This window comes from Nomascus leucogenys, chromosome 8 (assembly GCF_006542625.1).
Source record: "Nomascus leucogenys isolate Asia chromosome 8, Asia_NLE_v1, whole genome shotgun sequence".
Taxonomy (NCBI): domain Eukaryota; kingdom Metazoa; phylum Chordata; class Mammalia; order Primates; family Hylobatidae; genus Nomascus; species Nomascus leucogenys.
Genome location: NC_044388.1, coordinates 88,502,518 through 88,526,221, shown reverse-complemented (window position 1 = coordinate 88,526,221; position 23,704 = coordinate 88,502,518). Strand labels below are relative to the sequence as shown.

The 23,704-nt window shown below is 40.2% G+C and overlaps 1 protein-coding gene across 1 annotated transcript in view; it reads right to left on the bottom strand.

Moving 5' to 3' along the window:
• Window positions 1-2,867: 2,867 nt before the first annotated feature.
• Window positions 2,868-23,704, bottom strand: part of HSDL2 (hydroxysteroid dehydrogenase like 2) — an 89,664-nt gene continuing 68,827 nt past the window's right edge. The window contains exons 9-11 of the mRNA XM_003264004.4: window positions 21,351-21,500; window positions 15,647-15,775; window positions 2,868-4,828 (exon numbers count right to left, since the gene is read on the bottom strand). Coding sequence (XP_003264052.1) covers window positions 4,716-4,828; window positions 15,647-15,775; window positions 21,351-21,500 — 392 coding nt within the window. The 3' untranslated portion in view covers window positions 2,868-4,715. The remainder of the gene's footprint in view (window positions 4,829-15,646; window positions 15,776-21,350; window positions 21,501-23,704) is intronic.

Sequence of the window (23,704 nt, the reverse complement as noted above, 5' to 3'; positions counted from 1 at the left end):
CCTAACAAAGAATAATTAAAAACTGGAATTTAAAAAATTATTTAGGCTGGGCATGGTGGCTCACACCTATAATCCCAGCACTTTGGGAGGCTGAGGTGGGAGGATTGCGTGAAGCCAGGAGTTTGAGACCAGCCTGGGCAACAAAGTGAGACCTTGTCCACACAAAAAACAAACAAAGCCAGGCATGGTGGTATGTGCCTGTAATCCCAGCTACTTAGAAAGCTGAGGTAGGAGCCCAGGAAAGCTGAGACTTGGAAAGCTGAGACCTTGAGCCCAGGAATTCAAGGCTGCAGTGAGCTATGAGCATGCCACTGCACTCTAGAATGAGTGGCAGAAAAAAGAAAACATCCGTGCACTGAGGTATACTACGATAGCATTACATGACTGTTTTGGGAAAAACTCTAAACCGTTTTTCCTCTGCTCTCATACTAACACAACAACAATCATCAACACACAAGAAGACTTCTGTGACCAAATGTGTGAGGGTTTTTCCCACACACTAAGCAGTGGACACCAAGTGGGTGTCCTCCAATTTTATTCTGACACTATCTACTTGGAGATAGTGGGTCTCACTATGTTGCCCACTATCTACTGTCTCCAAGTAGATAGTGTTAGATGCCACAGGTCGAGGGCTCAGTCCCCAAAACTGCCCCACCTCCCAGACACCAGTTGTAACTCTGGGCCTCTGGAAATTCTGACCAACTGGCTTCAAGTTGGGGTTCCCACAACCTCCACTTGGGGTTTGATTAATTTGCTGGTGCAGCTCACAGAACTCAGGGAAACATGTTTACTAGTTTATCGTAAAGAAAATCATAAAGGATACATATGAAGAGATGCATAGGGCACAGTACTGGGAAGGGGCACAGAGCTCTCCAGCCCTCCCACGGTGTGTCACCCTCCAGGACCCTCCATGTGTTCAGCTATCCAGAAGCTCTTGGAACCCAGTCCTCTTGGGTTTTTATGGAGGCTTCATTAAGTTGGCATTCTTCCCCCAGCATATGGAGCAGGACCCTCTCTGGAATGAGGGTTTATATGACCCACAGTTCTGCCTTGCAGAGGTGAAAGGAAGGCAAGAGAAGATCAGAGAGATTCTGTTTCCTGAGCCCTGTCTGCAAGGCCTAACACACCCAACATTGTAATAAAAGCTTGTAACAAGGGCTATGGGAATTATAAGCCAGGAACTCTGGACAAAAACAGATAGATAGATGGATAGCAAACACAATGACCCAACCTCATGGCATTTCACTCAGACTTCTATCTTGACTCTGAGAGACTCAAGATTCAACTTAAAAATGGCATCCTTAATTTTTTTTTTTATTTTTAAGACAGTGTCTCACTCTGCTCTCCAGGCTGGAGTGCAGTGGCACAGTCTCGGCTCAATGCAACCTCAGCCTCCTGGGTAGCTGGATTACAGGCCACGCTGCCACACCCATCTAAAAATTTTTGTATTTTTAGTAGAGACGGGGTTTCACCATGTTGGCTAAGCTGGTCTCAATCTCCTGGCCTCAAGCGATCCACCAACCTCAGCCTCCCAAAGTGCTGGGATTACAGGTGTGAGCCACCATGCCTGGCCAGCATCCTTAAATTTTTAAAGAACTGTGTATTTCACCTTCTGGCTGTGTTTGCCTTTTACATGTGTTAGGGCCTAGAAGCTGCAAATACTTAAAAAAATGGTGAAATCTTACTAAAGATAAATTAGAATTATGATGACCATTATGTGGAACATTCCAGATGAATAAAACTGTTTGTTCATCTAAGAATTGAGTTTAAAAATGACGGCTTCTGAATCAGGCCCTCCCAAGGATACCTATTGATGTGCAAAAGCTTCTAAAAAGATTTCAAAAATGTTTGCCTCTTTAAAAGATCTCATGTAGAAGGCAAATGAAAAGTTTAAGCAACTAGTTTATAAGAAAATTGAATCTGCCGACCTTTTCACTTAGTTACTGTTTTATTTCAAAGGCAAAAAGAAAGCTAAGTAATATTTATAAAAATTAGGCCCTTGGGTGAAGCAGGTTTGCTTCTTTTTCAGAACTATCCATCTGCGTCCAGAAATAGGAAACCCTTTGTCTGCTCTATTTGCTAATGGGCTCTGCCCTGAACTCAGTAATCTAGTTAAGAAACAGAAGCTAAGTTGAAAAGACCGCCTATTGAATTAAATCAGTCTCCAAAATTTGTATTTTCAGTATTTAGCCAGTTATTTTGAAACTCTTTGTAAAAATGTGTATCTATAAAGGAAAATCAGTAGAAATTCTTACAGTAGGTGAGAGCATCAGTGCAAATAAACCTCACCTTTGACCATTTTGTCTTAACTGGGCTTCTTAGCATCACCTTTCTGTCTTGGCAAATAACAATATTTAGGCCTGAAATGTAAGTTCTCTGCCTTTGAGATGTAAATTTTCTACCTTGTGTTACCTAGGAACCATCCCTTTCAAAGCACAATTCAGGGTAGAAAATCTTTAAATGGTTATTTTAAAAAGGGATGAATAGTGGACTGTGATGGGTTTAAAACAAAGGTTTAATCTACTAATGATTGGTTGGATCAGAGGAACTCATTGCTGGTCCCCTAACATTACAAAGCTCAAAACCAGTCAGCTCAATTTACTCCAATTTGGAAAAATTTTTTAAGCCAGAAGGCAGAGATTCCAATCGGCAACCTAACTAACAATCACTTGGGGCAATAATCAAGCAGATCAATCAAGAAAAGGGCAAGGTCCCTTGACTCAATCCCCCTGTCGGGATGGGTATAATTAGCAAATTCATGTTTTAATGACCAGAACCCAGAGATTGCTGCCTCACGGTATTTTCTACTTCTAATTTTCCCAAACCTTTAAGAATGTCAAAGAATAAAATCTCAACAAATTAAATTGTAAAGATCTAATTGGCTTTTATTAGTGATTCATGAACCAGGTAGCATCCAGCCTACAAAATAAACAGAAGCCCCACCAGGTATGACAGAACGGTCTGCATTTGTAAGGCAGCACTAGCAGGAACAAGGAAACAGCATAGTAGAAATAGCAGGTTGGTTAACATCAGGTTACTTCAGGTTACGTTCCTTGTGTGGATTAAAGCAGAGGGGGCTTCCTCATCATAATCACGCTTGCTCACATTGACTGGACTCCCTTTGATCAGTTGCTGTGAATCTCCTGACTTGTTGAAACGGTCCTATTTTTAAGTTCACTTTGATTTCATGGACTCCATTCCTGGATGGAGAGGTGAGATCTTGGAGTTCCATTCAACATAAATATACTGGAAAGTTTTTGTTAGATAGGGCTTGTTAATTTTGGCCTTGGGCTAGTCCTTTCCCATCTCTGATCCTCTGCTTCCTAACTTGTAAAATACAGATTAAATTCTCCTAACATTATGATTCGAAGAAATGTCAGGATTAGCTAAATTGCTTAATGGCACAATATTAGAGTGGAAGATGAGAAGCAAAATTGTTACACTGAGCAAGTATTTTTAACTGATTGAAATGAAAGATAAGAGCTTTTTTAAAATTTATCTTCCCCTCAACCCTTCCAGCCTCTCAAACCACTGTATTAGCTTGCTGGGGCTGCCATAAAAAAATACCACAGATTGGGTGGCTTTTTAATTTATTAGGGGGGTAGAGACAGGGTCTTACTATGTTGTCCAGGCTGGCCTTCAACTCCTGGCCTCAAGCAACCCTCCTGCCTCGGCCTCCCACAGTGGACGGCTTAACAACAGAAATTTATTTCTCACTATTCTGGAGATTAGAAGTCAAAGATCAAGGTTCTGCTGATTTTGTTTCTTCTGAGGCCTCTCTCTTTGCTTGCAGATAGCTGCCTTCTCACTGTGTCCTCTCCTGGTCTTTGTTCTGTGTACGCATCGCTGGTATCTCTTATGTCCAAAAGACACCATGTTGGATTAGACTAACAGCCTCCTTTGAACTTAGTCACCTCTTTAAAGGCCTCATCTCCGAATAGTCACATTCAAAATAAATGGGAGTTAGGACTTCAACAAATGAATTGGGGGTTACACAATTCAGCCCATACCAATGACCTAAGGTTCCTGTTTCAAAACATTGTAGCCAAATGCATACTCCTAGGGGGAAAGTTATTTTGTTTTAGGACAATTTATACATTTTTAAATGGAATACATACTGCAATTTGTTAAATTACATTAGTAATATTTTCCTATGGCTAAGTCCACCTGGAAAGCTAGTTATCAAAATGAAAAATGATTGTTTCATTTAGTCCTCGCCAGTAGCAGTTAATTCGTTTTTTATGATTTTTGTAAAATGCACTATATAAGATTTTCTTTAAAATAAGTATATAAAAATCAAAAACATCATTAAAATTTTCATTAGTATACAATCTAAAACTAAAAATTTTAAAACAGACTAGCTTCATTTTACATGACAAGATTTGAAAGAGCTAATTTTACTGCTTGATCTGACTGTCTGCCCAAAATACTTTTCTTGGAGAAAGACAGTGAATGAGATGTAAGGCTCAAAAGGTTAAACCCTTGAAATATAAAAACATATACTGTCTTAGAATCCCACTTAATGAAGCTTATGTTTGATTAGCTTGCCATTTTAATTACAATTTCAAGTCTTTTAGAGACAAATTCTATTTTTTCCAGAACAAACGTGCATATCCTTATAATGCAACAGGTAAGAAAACAAACATTAGATTTTAACTGTTGAGCTTTTTTTTACTTTTGAGCATAGCAGTCGACATTTTTTTTTATATTTTCCTTCACAGTCTGGCATTCATCTGATTCATTAGCTTCTCCAATTTGATTGCTAGGGCCATGTTACCTTTAATCTTCAATTTTCCTGACATGAATGCCATTGTTGGTTTTAGTTTCCCTAAAATGAGAAAATGAGAGAGGGGAAAGCAACCATTAGTGCCCTTAGGGATATATTGCTTTAAGAACATGCATTCTAAAAAGAATCTCCTTGAGTTCTATAAACCTCAGAAGCATAGAAATTTCTGTTACAGCATTTTATATCAGTATCTTGGGAATCCCAATTCCTAGACTTAGATGTTAACAATATCCTATAAGAGCTAGCATAAAAACAACAATCAGCAAAAGATTATAGCAAATGCTTTTACACTAAAAAGATTTTTATACACCAAAGGATACACGGTCCTCAAATGAATTCTGGTAAACAAATACTGTCTATTTTAGTTAATTTTCCAACTTACGATAGTTCATTAAACTTTTAACATTTCAAGTTTTAGTTCAAAAAAACAGTGTAAATGAACAAAATATTCTTAAGAAATGATCATTAAAAGTATAGTGTATGGACACAAAATATGTGTTAGCATTACTTTAACCACAGAAATGCCAGGGTATAAAAAATGTGAGCATTAAAATAGAATTGTAGCTAATAACAACATGTAATAAATATGAGCTCCATGGAGAAAAGTACATTTGTTATCTGCTACTCTTATTCCAGTGTCAGTACAGGGTCCATCACATAGTGGAATTAATGAGGAAACAGACTGAAAAAGGATTTTGACTTGCCCAAGGTCACACAGCTTGTATGAGGCAGTGCTGCAATTCAAAGCCAGATATGTCTGCCTTTCATTTATGACTTTTGTTTTTCCTTTTTTTTTTTTTTTTTTTTTTTTTTTTTTGAGACAAGGTCTCACACTGTCTCCCAGGCTGGAGTACAGTGGTGTAATCATGGCTTATTGCAGCCTCGACTTCCCAGGCTCATCTGAACCTCCCACCTCAGCCTCCTGAGTAGCTGGACTACAGGCAAGCAACACCATGCAGGGCTAATTCTGTAGAGATGGGGTTTTGCCATGTTGCCCAGGCTGGTCTCAAGTGATCCACCTGCCTCCCGGAGTGCTGAGATTACAGATGTGAGCCATCTGACCCAGCCTCATTTATGATTTTCTGTCTTACATTATGCTAATTGATACAGATGACATATGTCCTAGAGGGCACAATATGTGTTTGGTTTATTAGTAGCCACCCTCCCCACCCCTGTGCCCCACACAGGTTCTTTGTAGAGAAGGTGTGCGAGTTAATGTATTATATATATATTATATTGAGCTATTAAATGCCTTTAAATTATTCTAAGTAGAGGTTATAGCAAAGCCTCATAGAGTTATTATAGGTAGAAAGGATCAAGTCCAACTCTTTTATTTTAATGAATAAACTGAGCTGTGTCCTACTTTAAGACAATGTGATGTTAAAATCCCAATACTTACAAATAATAAATGAAGGGGTAACTTTTATTTATATGGAGGATACTGAAAGATCTTTATTCTGGAAGGAACAGAACAGCCCCTCCAAAAACACAAATACAGACATCTGGGTGTCCTTCAGTTAAATCAACTGGATCATGCTCTGTTGTTCTACAGTGAAGCCTACCATTCCACCCACCCCACTCACACACATCTTCCAATCAGCTTTGCAGAGCCTTGCCCATAGAGATGAATGGACATCAAATATAACCAAAACCAAAACACAGATAAGAGCAACTTGGAGGAAACAATGCTGGCTCAGATGAAAGATAACTAAAATAGAGTAAATGGAGAACAAATTAAAAATTCCATAATCTCTGCCCTCAGAGATAAAAGAAAATAATACAGCAAGGGATGGAGAACAGGATGCAGGCGGAGAAAGAGGGAAGAGGAGGAGCACAGGAAGGAGAGAGGAAAAGAAGAGGGGATGAAGGGGAGGGAGAGAGGAGACAAAGGGAAAGGGGGAAAGGCAGTGATACCAGGGAAAGAGAGGGGATGGGCTGGATTGAGGAGGAGGAAGAAAAACCATCAGAAAACAAGATGAGCTCTTAGAAATTAAAATTTTAGTCAACAAAATTAAATGCAATAGAAAGGTAGGAGAAAGAAGGTGAGTCAATCTCCTAGAAGGTGAAAAGAATTATACAAATATATGTGTAATAGGAGAAATGAGTGATTAAATCAGATGATCTTTTTCTCCAGAAAGTCAGAAGAGAAAACCGAGAGAACTATCAAAGAAATAATATAAGAACTTTTCAAGGGACTGGGAAAATGACATTTACCTTTTATTACTTTGAAATATCAGACCACCACAGAGAAATATGTCTCTGATTTCAAAAACTTTCAGAAAGGACAGGGATAGATAGAAAAGATTAAGAAGAACAACATCAAATTCTCAACGATAATCTTAAGATGATAAAGCAATGGCTTCAAAATTCTGAGGGAAAATAAATTGCAACCTGGAAATCTCTACCCAGACAATCAAGAGAGTTGGTGGAATAATAGTAGTTTCAGATACACACAAAAATTATCTCTGATGTATCCTTTCTCATGAAACTACTGGACAATGTGTGCCACCAAAATGAAGATGTAAAGGAAGAAAGAAGACATGGGATCCAGCAAACAGGAGATTCAATGCAGGAGAGAGTTAAATTTCTAGGACAACAGCTGTGTAGCAGGCTTAATGAGGTATACATTATAACATGAAGACAAAGGGCTCCAGGGGAAAAGTGGACTGACACGAGCTGATACATTTGACAAGGTAGAAAACTGCATCAAGAAGCTGTGGGAAGAGTACAGAAAGACTTTGCTAAGTGTCATGGACTGAATGTTGGCATTCCCCCCAAACTTCGTATCTTGAAGCTCTTGCCCTCAGTGTGATGGTCTCAGGAAGTGGGGCCTTGGGAAAATAATTTGGTTTAGGTGAAATCATGAGGATGGAGCCGGAATGATGGGATTAGTGCCCTTATAAGAAAAGGAAGAGAAACAATTCAGTGTCATTTAAGTCCAGGCACAATGTTTTGTACCACCACGCAACACATGTGGTATCTATCTAGTTTCAATCATTTTCATTATCCCAAAATGAAACCCTCAGGGATTCAGCATTAGCAGTTCCCCCTGCCTCCAGACTCTGGCAACCACCAACAGCTCTCTGTGTCTATGGATGCACCTATTCTAGATATTTAATATAAAAGGATTTCTACAATATGTGATATTTGGTGTCTGGCTTTTTTCATTTAGCATAATGTCCCATGGTGTAGCATGTATCAGTACTTCATTCCTTTTTATGGCTGACTACTATTTCATTATATGTATATACCACACTTTGTTTATCCATGCATCCCTTAATGGACATTTGGGTTGTTTCTTGTCTTTTGCCTATTGTGAATAGCGCTGCTGTGAATATGCATGTACATTTATTTGTTCAAGTGTCTGTTTTCAATTCTTTTGAGTATATATTTACAAGTAGAAATTGTGAGTTATTTGGTAATTCTATAATTAACTGTACCTATACATCTATGGGTTTAACTAAACCCATGTATCTATAGTCAACTGATCTTCAACAAGGGTGCCAAGACCATTTAACACAGGAAAGAACAGTCTATTCCACAAATGGTGCTGGGATAACTGGATATCCACATACAAAAGAATGAAGTTGGACTCTCCTACCATCTACAAAAATTAACTTAAAATGGATCATAAACCTAAATGTAAGAGGTAAAACTCAAAACTCTTAGAAGAAAACACAGGGATAAAGCTTCCTAACCTTGATTTGGCAAAGGATTCTTATATATGACACTGGAAGTAAGAACCAAAAAAAATAGGTAGGTTGAATTTCAAAACTAAAAACATACGTGCTTCAAAATATATCATCAAGAAAGTGAAAAGACAACCTACAAAAAATGTGAAAAAGCATTTGTAAATCATGTATCTGATGAAACATAACTGGAAATATATGAAGAATTTTTTTTTTTTTTGAGACATTGAGACAGTCTCTCTGTCACCCAGGCTAGAGTGCAGTGGTGTGATCTTGGCTCACTGCAACCTCCGCCTCCTGGATTCAGGCAATTCTCCTGCCTGAGCCTCCTGAGTAGATAGGATTGCATGCACCTGCTACCATGCCTGGCTAATTTTTGTATTTTTAGTAGAGACGGGGTTTCACCATGTTGGCCAGGCTGTGGCCAGGCTGGCCTCAAACTCCTGACCTCAGGTGATCTGCCCGCCTCAGCCTCCCAAAGTGCTAGGATTACAGGTGAGCCACTGCGCCTGGCCAGAATTTCTTAAAACTGAATAATAAAAGACAAATAACCAAATTTTGAAATGGCAAAGGACTTGAATGGACATTTCTCCAAGGGTATACCTTTGATCCATAAGCACATGAAAAAATGTATGATATCATTTGTCATTAGAGAAATGCAAATCAAAACAACAAGATGCCATTTCACATCCACTAGGGTGGCAATAATGAAAAAACAAAATAATAAAAAAGAAGTGTTGGTAAGGGCAAGGATATGGAAAAATAGAAATCCTTGTACATTGCTGGTGGGAATGTAAATGTGAAAAACCTTTTGGCAATTTTTTGAGAGGTTAAACATAAAATTATATCATGACCTAGAATTCTACTCCCATGTAGACAGCCAAGAGAAATGAAAACATATATCCACACAGAAACTTGTATATGAATGTTTATCGAAGCATTATTCATAATAGCCAGAAAGCAGAAACAAATGATGAATAGGTAAATGAACTGTGGTAAATCCATATAGTGGAATAATATCAGCCAGAAAAAGAAATGAGGTACTAATACATGCTACAGCTTGGATGAACCTCAAAAACATTATGCTAAGTAAAATAAGTCAGATGCAGAAGGTCACATATTGCATGATTGCATTTATTTAAAATATGCAGAATATGCAAATCAATAGAGAAAAAGCAGATTAGTGGTTGTCAGGGGAGGTGAGAATGAGAAGTGCTTACTTATATATGGTACAGGTATTCTTCTGCAGTGATGAAAAAGTTTTGAAACCAGGGAGAAGGGGTGGTTGCACAGCACTATGAATATATTAAATGTCACTGAACTGTACACTTTAAAATGACTAATTGCGTCCGGGCCTGGTGGCTCACGCCTGTAATCCCAGCACTTTGGCAGGCCAAGGCAGGCGGATTGCCTGAGGTCAGGAGTTCGAGACCAGCCTGGCCAACATGGTGAAATTCTGTCTCTACTAAAAATACAAAAATTAGCCAGGTGTGGTAGCAGGCTCCTGTAATCCCAGCTACCTGGGAGACTGAGACAGGAGAATTGCTTGAACCCAGGAGGCAGATGTTGCGGTAAGCTGAGATCATGCCACTGCACTCCAGCTGGGGTGACAGAGCGAGACTCTGTCTCAAAAAATAAAAAATAAAATGACTAATTGCATGTTATCTGAATTTCACTTTCATTATTTTTTAAAAGGTTATGAAATACTAATACATGCTACTACAAGGATGAAACTTGAACACATTATGTTAAGTGAAAGAAGCCAGTCACAAAAGATCACATATTACATGACTCAGTTCATACGAAAGTCAGAATAGGGAAAACCATAGAGATAGGAAGTTGATTAGTTGTTGCTTAGGGCTGGTGGTGGGGATATTGAGGGATATTACACTGACAGCTGATGGGTAGAGACAGAAAGTGGATTAGTGGTTGTTTAGGGGTAGAGGTGGGGATATAGAGGGATATGAGGTTGACAGCTAATGGATAGGAGGTTTCTTTTTGAGATGAGGAAAATGTTCTAAAAGCAATAGATGAATTGTACACTTTAAATGGGTGAACTGTATGGTATATGAATTATATCTCAAGCTGTTTTTAAAAAGCTATTGACATACAACTAGAAATTGAATTATTAATTAAAAATATTCCTACAAAAAAATCCCAGCTACAAAAGAGCTTCACTGATTAATTCAAATGATACAAAATCAATACACAAAAATTCGTTATAGGTATATATACCAGAAACAGGCAATTTGGAAATAAACTAATGACAATAATTTCATTCACAATGGTAAAAAAAAAATTTAGTGGGAAAAGCATGAACCATAAGAGGAAAAAATAATAGATTAAACTTGATCAAAACAAAAAGCTTTTGTAATACAAAAGATACTTTTAAGAAAATGGAAAGAGAAGCCACATAATAGGAGAAAATATTTGCAAATCACATATCCAATAAAGAACATGCATCCAGAATTTATAAAGAATCTGACAATATTAAAAAGACAACTCAATTTTACGTGTGTGTGTGTGTGTGTGTGTGTGTGTGTGTGTGTGTGTGTGTGTGTGTAGAAGCAGGGTCTCACTATGTTATTCAGGCTGGTCTCATACTCCTGGCTTCAAGTGATCCTTTCTTTGGCCCCCCAAAGTGTTGGGATTATAGGCGTGAGCCACCGTGCCTGGCTGACAACTCAATTTTAAAATGAGCAAAGACTGAATAGACAATTCACCCAATATAAGTAGCTATCAAACACATGAAAATATGTTTAACATCATTATCAGTATGAAAATACAAATTAAAACCACACAAGGCTGGGCACGGTGGCTCATGCCTATAATCCCAGCACTTTGGGAGGCTGAGGTGGGTAGATCACTCGAGGCCAGGAGTTTGAGACCAGCCTGGCCAACATGGTGAAACCCCATCTCTAGTAAAAATACAAAAATTACCTAGGTATGGTAGTGCATGCCTGTAATCCCAGCTTCTTGGGAGGCTGAGACATGAGAATTGCTTGAACCCAGGAGGTGGAGGTTGCAGTGAGCCGAGATTATGCCACTGCACTCCAGCCTGGGAGACAGAGCAAGACTGTCTCAAAAAATAAATACATAAATAAACATATGAGATACCACTACATGCCTACTAGAATGGCTATAATACAAAAGACAACAAGCCAACTCTGGGTATACTACCTATGAGTTAACCCTGCTCTGCAAGGAGCAATTAAAAAAAATGTTTTTAAAAGACAACAAGTGTTGGTGAGTAGGTAGAGAAAATGGAACCTTAATACATTGCTGATGGGACTATAAAAATGATAGTCACTGTAGCAAATAGTTTGGTAGGTTCTTTAAAAGTTAAATATTGGCTGGGTACAGTGGCTCTCGCCTGTAATCCCAGGACTTTGGAAAGCTGAGGTGGGAGGATTGCTTTACCCCAGAAGTTCAAGACCAGCCTGGGCAACAAAGCGAGACCCTATCTCTATTTTATTTTAAGTGAAAAACAAAAAGTTAAATATCTACTTACCATATGACCTAACAATTCCATTCTTAAAAATCTACCCAAGAAAAATGAAAACAAATATCCATACTGATACATGTATGAGAATGTTCACAGCAGCAATATCCATAATAGCCAAAAACTTGAAACAATCCAAGTGTCCATCAGCTGGTGAGTGAATAAACAACATGTGGTATACCCATACGATGGAATACTATTCAGCAATAAAAAGGAACCGAACTACTGATACCAGCTACAACATATATATGAATGAATATCAAAAGCCTATGCTAAGTAAAAGGTGCTAGATGCAAAAGACTATATACTGTTTTATTCCATATACATAAAATGTCCAGAAATAGCAAATTTATAGAGACAGAGAGCAAATTAGTATTTGGCTGGCTAGGGGTTTGGGAATGGAAATAGAATCGACTGCAAAGAGATGAGAGAATTTTTTGGTGTGATGAAATGTTCTCAGACTGGACTGTAGTTATGGCTGTGCAACTATAAATTTATTAAAAATCATTTATACATAGGATGGTAAATTTTATTGCATATGAATTAGACCTTAATACTGTTTTAACAAAAGTTTTTTAAAAAGCTAGTAAGCTCAATGTTTTACACACACACACACACACACACACACACACCCCTCCCTCCTCAGGTAAAGTAATATTGCTCAATTTACTTTATTTCTATCATACTGCTCCACCATACAGTGGCCTCTATTGGCCAAAAGGAGAGATGCCGATTAGTTGGTTACTAGTTGCTTTAATTTTTTTTTTTTTTTTTTTTTGAGACAGGGTCTCAGTCAATCACCCAGGCTGGAGTGCAGTGGCTCATCTCAGCTCACTGCAACCTCTGCTTCCAAGGTTCAGGCAATTCTCATGCCTCAGCCTCCCGAGGAGCTGGAATTACAGGGATGTGCCACCACACCCGGCTAATTTTTGTATTTTTGGTAGAGACAGGATTTTGCCCTGTAGGCCAGGCTGGTCTCAAACTCCTGACCTCAAGTCATCCACCTGCCTTGGCCTCCCAAAGTGCTGGGATTACAGGCATGAGCCACCGCGCCTGGCCTAAATTTTTGTATTTATAATGTATCCACTACATAAATTAGGCATAGAAATGGCTATGGTTTCGTCAAAGAGAATTCTTAGGATATAAAGTCTAAATTGTGCCCATTTAAAGGAAATCAGATGGGATAAACAGTAAGAATAAAAGGACATAAGAAGCACAAGCAAACTCACTTGCTCCCGATCTAAACCATACCTATAAAATATACTTGATAAGAATAACTGTTTTTTTTTTTTAAAGAATTCATATAACTGACTGGCCTCATCCAGTGAACCCAAGACCACATTCAAAGAAAGATACCAATAGAAAGCCTATTATTTCAAATGTATGCTACGTAAGTGAAATGTAAATTAAAGAAGGAAGTCACTTGATTTCTTCACCTTTGGAGGGCAGACTAGCATGATAATGAAGAGCATAAGCTTTGGAGTTAGCTTGGATTCAAATCCTAGCTCTATTTTCTCATTCATCAGCTGACCTTGGGCTTATTATTTAATTTATCAAAGCCTCAGTACTTACTGCTATAAAATGGAAAACATTTTATTGGAAAGGACTGTTGGGAGTATTGCTTAATCCGTAGCAATCATGCAATAAATAAATCATACATAATTACTGTTATTTCCATTTAGAAGTTGACAGTAAATTTTTATTTTAAATGGTCTTCATGTTAAAACAAATATTTATAAGATTCCGATTCACCAAACATTCATTGAGCATTTATTAAATGTGTCCAAAGCACTGTGTTTAATCTCTGTGGAGAAATAGTTGTTGAAACACTGAAGAAACACTAAACTATTAAAAATCATTAAAGGGGCCAGGTGCGGTGGCTCATGCTTGTAATACCAGCACTTTGGGAGGCCAAGGCGGGTGGATCACCTGAGGTCAGGAATTTGAGACCAGCCTGGCCAACATGGTGAAACCCTGTCTTTACTAAAAATATAAAAAATTAGCCAGGCATGGTTGCGGGCACCTGTAATCCCAGCAACTCTGGAGGCTGAGGCAGGAGAATTGCTTGAACCTGGAAGGCAGAGGTTGCAGTGAACCAAGGTTGCACCATTGCACTCCAGCCTGGGCAACAAGAGCAAAACTCCGTCTCAAAAAAAAAAAAATCATTAAAGGGATAACCAATGATAAACATTGAAAGATGTTATAATGTATTAAGTGAAAAAGATTGCCAAACAGTAGTAGTGGTATGATCCTGTTTTTATAAGCACACATGTATATTTATATACACTCACACACACATACAAATATACATATGTATGATGCTAAACCAAATTATGCAAACCATAATAAGATGAGCATAATATACATATATAGATGCTAAACCATATTTTGGTTTGGTTATGGTTTAGCATAATACATATGTATATTATGGTCATCTTTCAGTGGTATGGTAAAAATAATTTTATTTTCTTTTTTCTTAGGTATACTTTCTCTTTTTTTGAGACAGGGTCTCATTCTGCCGCCCAGGCTGGAGTGCGGTGGTGGTGTCTCGACTTACTGCAGCCTCCACCTCCTGGGCTCAGGCAATCCTCCTACCTTAACTGGAGTAGCTGGGGACTACAGGTGCACACCAACACACCCAACCAATTTTTGCATTTTCTGTAGAGACAGGGTTTCCCCATGTTGCCCAGGCTGGTCTCAAACTCCTGGGTGCAAGTGATCCTCCCACTTTGGCCTCCCAAAGTGTTGGGATTACAGGCGTGAGCCACCATGCCTGGCCTATATTTTCTAATTTTTATATGAACATTTACCACCACTATAAAAAAAGGGAAAAGTTGAAGAAATGCTGATCATTAGTACACCATATACAGATTGGCTCAGATGGAATGCAGGCAATTAGCATCCTGAATTAGAACTGGAAAGAAAGACTTAGAGGGCACAGAATACACCATGTTCCTGTTTAGAAACGATTAAAACAGAACAAAGTCTGAATAACATTTATAATGCACTCCATGAAAGACTCTTTAGATCAGAATGTTATGCTTAGTTTCAAGTGCTGCTTCTAATTTTTTAGAATTTGAGTTAATTAACTTATTTGGAGTAGTTTTCTAAGAGTAGAAGAGAGAAAATTATCCTTAATTTTCTGGCACAGTTAGAGGTAAATGGACAGAATACAAAATCACACAAAAGGTTCTCTGGGTTTAGGACTCCACAGAAAGTGGGGTCACTAGGCCATGGCCAAGGGCTGGTATGTGTTTCCTATTGAAACAGCTGGCAAGATGGAAGCACGACCTTACTCTCAATAAGCGAATTGCTGCTACTGAGTTCAGTGCCTCCAGTGACTGGGGTGTTATCGGAAACATAATACCTTAGGCCAGCTAATATGATGAAGCCCACCCCGGAGTCCCTTTGAATTATCTCGCTGTTCCCAACATTATATTACTGGCTTCTCAGTAATGGAAGAAAATAATTCTGACATCTACCTTCCACTTGTGAGAGGAGGGAGAAGTGGCAATAGAGGCAACAGTAAGAACAGCCTTCCCAAAACTAAGATTCCACTGCCGCCAACATTTACAAGTCTTGATTATTTGGGAAGGGATAAAGCAAAATGTCAGAACTAAATTTTGTCTGAATATTATATAAGGTAAACTAATAAACTGGAAAACTCACCTGAAAACATTTTTACAAAATCATCAGTAGTCATACTCATCACCACATCTGCCTGATCAGAAGGCTCTCCATATCCGACATTCCCACCCTTGCTTTTCAGATCAAGAAACCACGTGCCACCATCTTCACCTAGAGAGATAAACATATAGAAATCAATGTCTTAGAAGCCCTGTTCTTCTTAAATTTAATAATTACTTCAATTAGAATAATCTTACAAAATGCTGTTTCCCAAGTTAAAATCCCCGGACCTCCATCAGTCAAATTCAGCAAATATTTATTAAGCATGTCCAGGTATTCTGCTAGGCTCTGAAGACTCTTCAATAAAAAGAAAACCATGGTTCTACTCACAAAAGAGGAAGTAGAGGGTGATGTGGGAGCACATTAAAGAATCAAGATAACCAGAGTAAGAAAACTCATGTCGGGCATGGTGGCTCACGCTTGTAATCCCAGCACTTTGGGAGGCCGAGGCAGGCAGATCACGAGGTCAGGAGATCGAGACCACGGTGAAACCCCGACTCTACTAAAAATACAAAAAAATTAGCCGGGTGTGGTGGCGGGCGCCTGTAGTCCCAGCTACTTGGAGAGGCTGAGGCAGGAGAATGGCGTGAACCCGGGAGGCGGAGCTTGCAGTGAGCCGAGATTGCGCCACTGCACTCCAGCCTGGGTGACAGAGTAAGACTCCGTCTCAAAAAAAAAAAAAAAAAAGAAAACTCATAAATTATGACAGAAAGTAGAACAGTGGTTCCTAGGGACTGGGAGATGGGGGAATTGGAGTTACTGTTTAATAGGTACAGAGTTTCACTTGGAATGATGAAAAAGTTCTGGAGCTAGATGGTGATGATTGTTTTGTTTTTGTTTGTTTTCTTTTTCTTTTTTTTGAGATGGAGTCTAGCTCTGCCGCTCAGGCTGGAGTGGAGTGGCATGATCTCGGCTCACTGCAAGCTCTGCCTCCTGGGTTCATGCTATTCTCCTGCCTCAGCCTCCCTAGTAGCTGGGACTACAGGCGCCTGCCACCACGCCCGGCTAATTTTTTCTATTTTTAGTAGAGACGGGGTCTCACCGTGTTAGCCAGGATGGTCTCGATCTCCTGACCTCGTGATCTGCCCACCTCGGCCTCCCAAAGTGCTGGGATTACAGGCATGAGCCACCGTGCCCAGCCGGTGATGATTGTTATAAAACAATGTGAATGCATTTAATGCTACTAAGCTGTACACTTAGAAGTGGTTAAAATAGGCCGAGCATGGTGGCTCACACCTGTAATCCTGACACTTTGGGAGGCCAAGGTGGGCAGATGACCTGAGGTCAGGAGTTCGAGACCAGCCTGGCCAACATGGTGAAACCCCGTTTCTACTAAAAATAGAAAAAATTAGCCAGGTGTGGTGGGGAGTGCCTATAATCCCAGCTACTTGGGAGGCTGAGGCAAGAGAATCGTTTGAACCTGGGAGGCAGAGGTTGCAGTGAGCCAAGATTGCGCCACTGTGCTCCAGCTTGGGGCAACAAGAGCGAAACTCCATCTCAAAAAAAAAAAAAAAAAGAAACAAGAAGTAGTTAAAATGTTATGTATCTTTTACTGCGATGCAAAATTAAGTTTTCAAAAAGGGTCAGGAAAGCTCAGTTGAAGCTGAGATTTGAAAGTTAAGTAAGAATTAGCTAGATGGACAGGGTAGAGGGAAAGTATTTCAGGCAATGGGAACAGCACATGCAAAAAAGCCAGAATCAAGAGTGCAGCACGTATGAGGAACTGAAAAAAAACACAGTGGCACTAGAAGGTAGATGGTGGTTGGATGAGCTTGTGAGGCAGTCTAGGTCTGAGCACAGCCAGTCATGTAAAGGATTAAATGACTTCATCCTACAGGATGTGTCATGGAAGGAAGATGATATGGTAACGTTTGCGTATGGCCCTACCTGCAGTGTAGATAATAAATGGAGAGAAATCAAAAGGATGCAGAGGGCTAGTAAGGATGGTGTTGGGATAGTTCAGGAGCTTGAAGGTGCATGCCTGGACTGGGACCATGGCAGAGGCATGGAGAAAAGTGGGTACATTTGAGAGGGAATTTCAAGGCAGAACCACAAGACTAGGTAACTGCATATGAAGAGGAAAAGATGGGGAGGGTATATAGGAATGATCTGCTAGTTCTTGGCTTGGGTGGATTTGTTTTTTAAGTGAGAGAAGACTACTGAAGAACAGCAGATTGCTTTATTTTTAATTTTTTAAGACAGGGTCTTGCTCTGTTGCCCAGGCTAGAGTGAAGTGGCATGATCACCGCTCACTGCAGCCTCGACTTTCTGGGCTTAAGCAGTCTTCCCATCTCAGCCTCCCAGGTAGCTGGGACTATAGGCACATATCACCACATCCAGCTAATTTTTTATTTTTATTTTTGTAGAGACAGGGTCTCACTATGTTACCCAGCCTGGTCTCGAACTCCTGAGCTCAAGTGATTGGCCTCCCAGAGTGCTGGGATTACAGGCAACGTTTAAAATTAATACAGCCCAAACCAGCATGTCTGGTTCATCTCAGCTCCTTCACTGTCAAACCAAGGGGCAGGGACTGCTTCAGTTTCTCTGCCTTGTCTTTGTGACAACCAAAGTATAATCCTGCTGCTGTGAACTTTATTTTTCTTGATCTTGACAGATACGGCATCCACTTGCCTGGATCTGAGCAGAAAGTGCTTGATTTCCTCCATTTTTTTTTTTCTTTCTTTCTTTTTCTGAGTCACAGTCTCGCTCTGTTGCCCAGGCTGGAGTGCAATGATGCAATCTGGGCTCACTGCAACCTCCACCTCCGGGGTTCAAGCGATTCTCCTGCCTCAGCCTCCCAAGTAGCTGGGACTACAGGCACGTGCCACCAAGCCTGGCTAATTTTTATATTTTTTAGTAGAGATGAGGTTTTGCCATGTTGGCCAAGCTGGTCTTGACCTCTGGTGATCTGCCCACCTCGGCCTTCCAAAGTGCTGGGATAATAGGCATGAGCCATCCAGGGATTTCTACAATTTTTCGAGGCATGGCAAGGAGGCATGCAGAGAGAGGGTGTGGATCAACACTGCCCAAGAGACACAGCAAGCCAGACACTCAGCAGATTTAATGGGTGGTTGCAAAGGTAGGTCCTGGGAATGGTTGTTTTGGACATTTTCAGGCTGAGGCATCTTTGTGACAGTTAACTAAAAATGTCAAATGAAGTCTGGCTAAGCTAGAAACAGGGACACATAATCAGTTGGTTCATATGGTCATTGAAGCCACGTGAATGGTTGGGGTTTCCTAGAGAAAGTGTCAGGAGTAGAGTGTCAAGAGTGCTGAGACAGTGACCTGAAGAACATTGCTTAAGGGAAGGATAGAGGAGAAGCAGCCAGCAAGGGAGACTGACAAGGTGTGATCACAGGTAGGGAAGGAAAGCAAGGAGGTTACAATGAAGGACTAGGGAAGGAGCATTTCCAGAAGGAAAGTGTAGTCAACAGTATCAAATGCTGCAGAGTGGTCACAAGGGAGGAATGACACATGCCCACTGGTGACAGGGAAGTCATCAAGGACCTTAGTGAAAACCAGTTCTGTGAAATGGAAACAAATGGTATCAGCAGGGTGTGTTCAAGGGAATGAGTTGTAGATGAAAATAAGTCTGGCTCTGAAAAGGAGAAAAAAGATGGGCTGTGTGGTTTGTTATTGTCACTGCGTTCTGTTTTAAAGTTAGAAAAGAATTGAGAACATTAAAATACCATTGGGAAGGAGGCTGCAAGATGAAAAGATTGAGGACAAGGTTCACTTAACTAACAGCACAAAATTCCTGAGAAGGCCAGGGAAAATGGGATCTAGAACTTTGCTTCCAAGTATGATCCATGGACTGCAATACTGTCATTAACTGTCAGAAATGCAGAATCTCAGACTCCACTCCACACCTACTGAATCATTATTTTGCATTTTAGGAAGATCCCAGGTACTTGGTATAGACATTAGAGCTTGAGATGCACTGATGGAGAGCTGAGCTCCATTCTACTAAGAGGGAAAGAGGCGAGGATAATGTCTGTCATGGTTGATTTGATATCTGATAGCAGGAAGCTGAAGGAATTTATGTCTGCAGGTTTCTATTACCTCTGTCAAAGAGCAAGTGGAATTATCTGCTGACACTGGCAGGGAGGAGATGAAGGGAAATATGGGAGATTTCAGGAACACTGAGAAAGTTCAAAATAGTCACTGTGGAAAATGCAGCAGTAAGCTGACCACGAAAACACAGAATTCTGAAGTGTTGCTTAAACCTCAGCTGAAGTGGGGCAATAGTCAATTTCTACTGGTACAGATCCACCCAGGTGGTGTGATTTTTTTTTCCTTTCCTCCCCCAAAATTTAGCAGCCTGGATACAACTGTGGGGCAGCCAGAGAGTTTGATTCAGCCGGGACTAGGCTTTTGACAGGTGATGGCATAAGCACAAAGGGTCCAGCAAGTTTAGGACACAAACAAGAGAGTGACTAAAGCCATGGATGATGGATTCCAAGGATGGCAAGGAAGTAAGAACAGGAAGGCAAGATGGATTAAGATAAAGTGGAGAAGACGAAGAATAAAAAAGTTTGTGTATAATGGGGCTGAGGTAGCTTTTTTGTTTTTTTAACACAAATTTTATCTGTTTCTTACTTTTATTTGTTTGAGATGGGTCTCACTATGTTGCCTGGGCTGGAGTGCAGTGGTTATTCACAGATGCGATTGCAGTGTACTACAGTCTTGATCTCCTGGGCTCAAGTGATCCTCCAGTCTCAGCCTCTGGAGTAGCTGGGATTACAGCTGCACGCCACCATCCCTGGCAGCTAGTTCTTACACTGTTATTAACGTGTGTAAATTTTATATGGAGAAGAACAATATTAAGAGGTTTTTAAAAGCTAACTACCATCCGGGCACAATGGCTCACACCTGCAATCTCAGCACTTTGGGAGGCTGAGGCAGGAGGATTGCTTGAGGCTGGGAGTTTGAGACCAGCCTGGGCAATATGGCAAAACCCCACCTCTACTAAAAATACAAAAATTAGCCATGTGTGGTGGTGGGTGCCTTTAATCCCAGCTACTTGGGAGGCTGAGGCAGGAGAATCGCTTGAACCCGGGAGGCGGAGGTTGCAGTGAGCCCAGATCGCACCACTGCATTCCAGCCTGGGCAACAAAGCGAGACTCCGTCTCAAAAACGAATAATAATAAATTTTAAAAAACAAAAAAGTAAAAAAGGCTGACTACCTTCAGACTGACCTGTTAATGTCAAAGATAAAAATGGCAAGGTGCCTATGGTTGATAAATTACTGTATCATACTACCTGTCATGATCCATATGCCCTTCTAAGCAGGATTTTCTCTCAAATATGCCAGTTATATAACACTGGGAATATATGTAATAAAATTTTACTTTACATGTGTCCGTACACACTGATCTTAATCTAGAAATAAAAATCATTGGGAGGCTGAAGTTGGAGGATCACTTGAGCCCAGGAGGTCGAGGCTGAAGTGAGCCATGATCATGCCATTGCTCTCCAGCCTGGGTGACAAAGACTGCATCTCAAAGAAACAACAACAAAAACAAATCAATAGTTATAGTTGCTGTTCTTGAATGTCTACATCAAGAGTAAGGGTCTTGAATGCAGCCAACTATCCAGGGGATCACTGTTGGAGGCTGATTTTCTTCCAAAGGAAACACCCCATTTTGCTTCATAAAAACTCCAGATTACCAGATGCAGTCCTTACCGGAGAGTTCAAACAGATAGATTGCTTGAGTGGCTTTAACAACATCATCACTGAGAGAATCCTTAACAATTCTAAATGTTTCTTCCACAGCTCCAGAACGTGGTTTTGGTTGCGGCTGCGGTTTCTCTTCTTTGAATTCTGGAACAGCACCTATAAGATATTATTCAAGCAAATGACCTTAATGGTTGGCAGTGAAGGACCACACACAGAATTAATTAATCAGCAGGACAGACTTGCCACCAATTAGACCTATTTGACCAAAATGACTTTAAATGAATTAGGTGGTATCTACAAGCATAAATCAAATTGACAGAATAACAGTCAAACACACATCAATTATGACTATAAATGTAAATCGTTTATACTCTCCAAATAAAAGGCTGACTTTCAGATTAGGTTAAAAAATACTACTAAACTATAAATATTTATCATAAACAAACCTTCTATAATCTGAGCACTCTGTGAGGCCAAGGCTGGGTGTGGTGGCTCACACCTATAATTCCAGCACTTTGGGAGGCCAAGGTGGGCGGATCACTTGAGCCCAGGAGTTTGAGACCAGCCTGGGTAACATGGAGAAACCCTGTCTCTATAAAAAATACAAAAATTAGCTGGGCATGGTGGTTGGTGCCTGTAGTCCCAGCTACTTGGGAGGCTGAGGTGAGAGGATCACGAGCCTGGGAGGTGAAGGCTGCAGTGAGCCGAGATCACACCACTGCACTCCAGCCCGGGTGACAGAGGGAGACCCTGTCTCAAAAAAAATAAATAAAATAAAATAAACAGACCTAAACACAACTACTGGAGTATTAGGGATGATAATCAATCACTCCTTTGTCAATTTCTCTGAGTTCTAAAACCAAATGAGAACAAAAAGACATTGGAATCAGAAAGATGGAAATCAAAATATCAGCTGTGGAACTGGTGGAGCTAAACTGAAGACTGTAGCTTGAATCAACACTCAAGTGTACTTTCTAATCACTCTACCTCTAAATTCAATCTGTTCACCTAGTCCCTTCACGACCCTGCATCCTCCCATTACGGGTTAGAAATGCTCTGTGAAGTAGAGATCATGTAAAAAACAGGACAGCCTGCTCAGAAAGAGAACGCTCAGAAGGGTCTGACACACAACCTCAGTTTCTTCTCCCCATCTCACTCAGATTGTCCCTCCCACTAGATGAAAAGGGAGGTTAAACTGCTAGTCCCCTGACTAACAGGCTGCCCTCTCTGGAAACACTAGGTCACGGGAATGGAGGTTACCTGCAACATTTTAAAACTTGCATTCACTTAACCCATTGGCTATAACAACTTGACATATGATCAGCCAGGGGAGAAGACAGCAGTTCATAGGACTGCTTTGCCCCCATATCATGATGCTGCCCCCCAATACTGTCTCTGTTCCTTTATTTATTTTTGAGACAGAGTCTCGCTTTGTCACCCAGGCTGGAGTGCAGTGGCTTAATCTCGGCTCACTGCAACCTCCGTCTCCCAGTTCAAGCGATTCTCCAGCTTCAGCCTCCTGAGTAGCTGGGACTACAGGTGCCCACCACCATGCCCGGCTAATTTTTGAATTTTTAGTAGAGACAGGGTTTCACCATGTTGGCCAGGCTGGTCTCAAACTCCCGACCTCAGGTGATCCACCCACATTGGCCTCCCAAAGTGCTGGGATTGCAGGCGTGAGCCACCATGCCCGGCCTCTCTTTTCCTTTATTTATCATTCTAGAATCACATAGAGGCAGCTAAGTAGTTGCCCCCAGAAACAGGTAAGAACAATTCATTAATTAAATTAACTCCAAGGCCAATCTGTGCTCTAGGCTGAAGGTGAATCTGTTTCTCAACTCAAATTATACACAGCCATCTTGTCTAATACACATGTTATTTGTATTAGAAAGGTTATTAAATGAAATCTAATTGACAGCATAAAGATACTCCATAGTACAAAGTAAGCCATTAATTTATAAAGTATACTGAATATAAATTGCCTTTCATTATGATGTTTCCACAAATAAAAAAAAATCCTTTTCCTTTTATAAGTTAAAGTACAAACAGATATTAGAGATGAAAGCCTTAAATAATTTTTTTAGCCTGTTTTATTATTGTTTTAAAATTTACTACAGTGTACCCCTTTATTGCCTGCACTGGGGGGCAACCCACGTCTCCTGCCTTGCCCTTAGCATGGCACTGCTTTTTATTGACATGTAACATACATTCAGAAACAGTGATCAGATGTATCCAGATGAAACATCACCACCTAGGTCAAGAGACATGATATCACAGGTATCCCAGAAGCCCACTCCACAACCCCTCCTAATTGCTAACACCGTATATTAGTTTTGTCTCATGTTTATCTTCAAATAAGT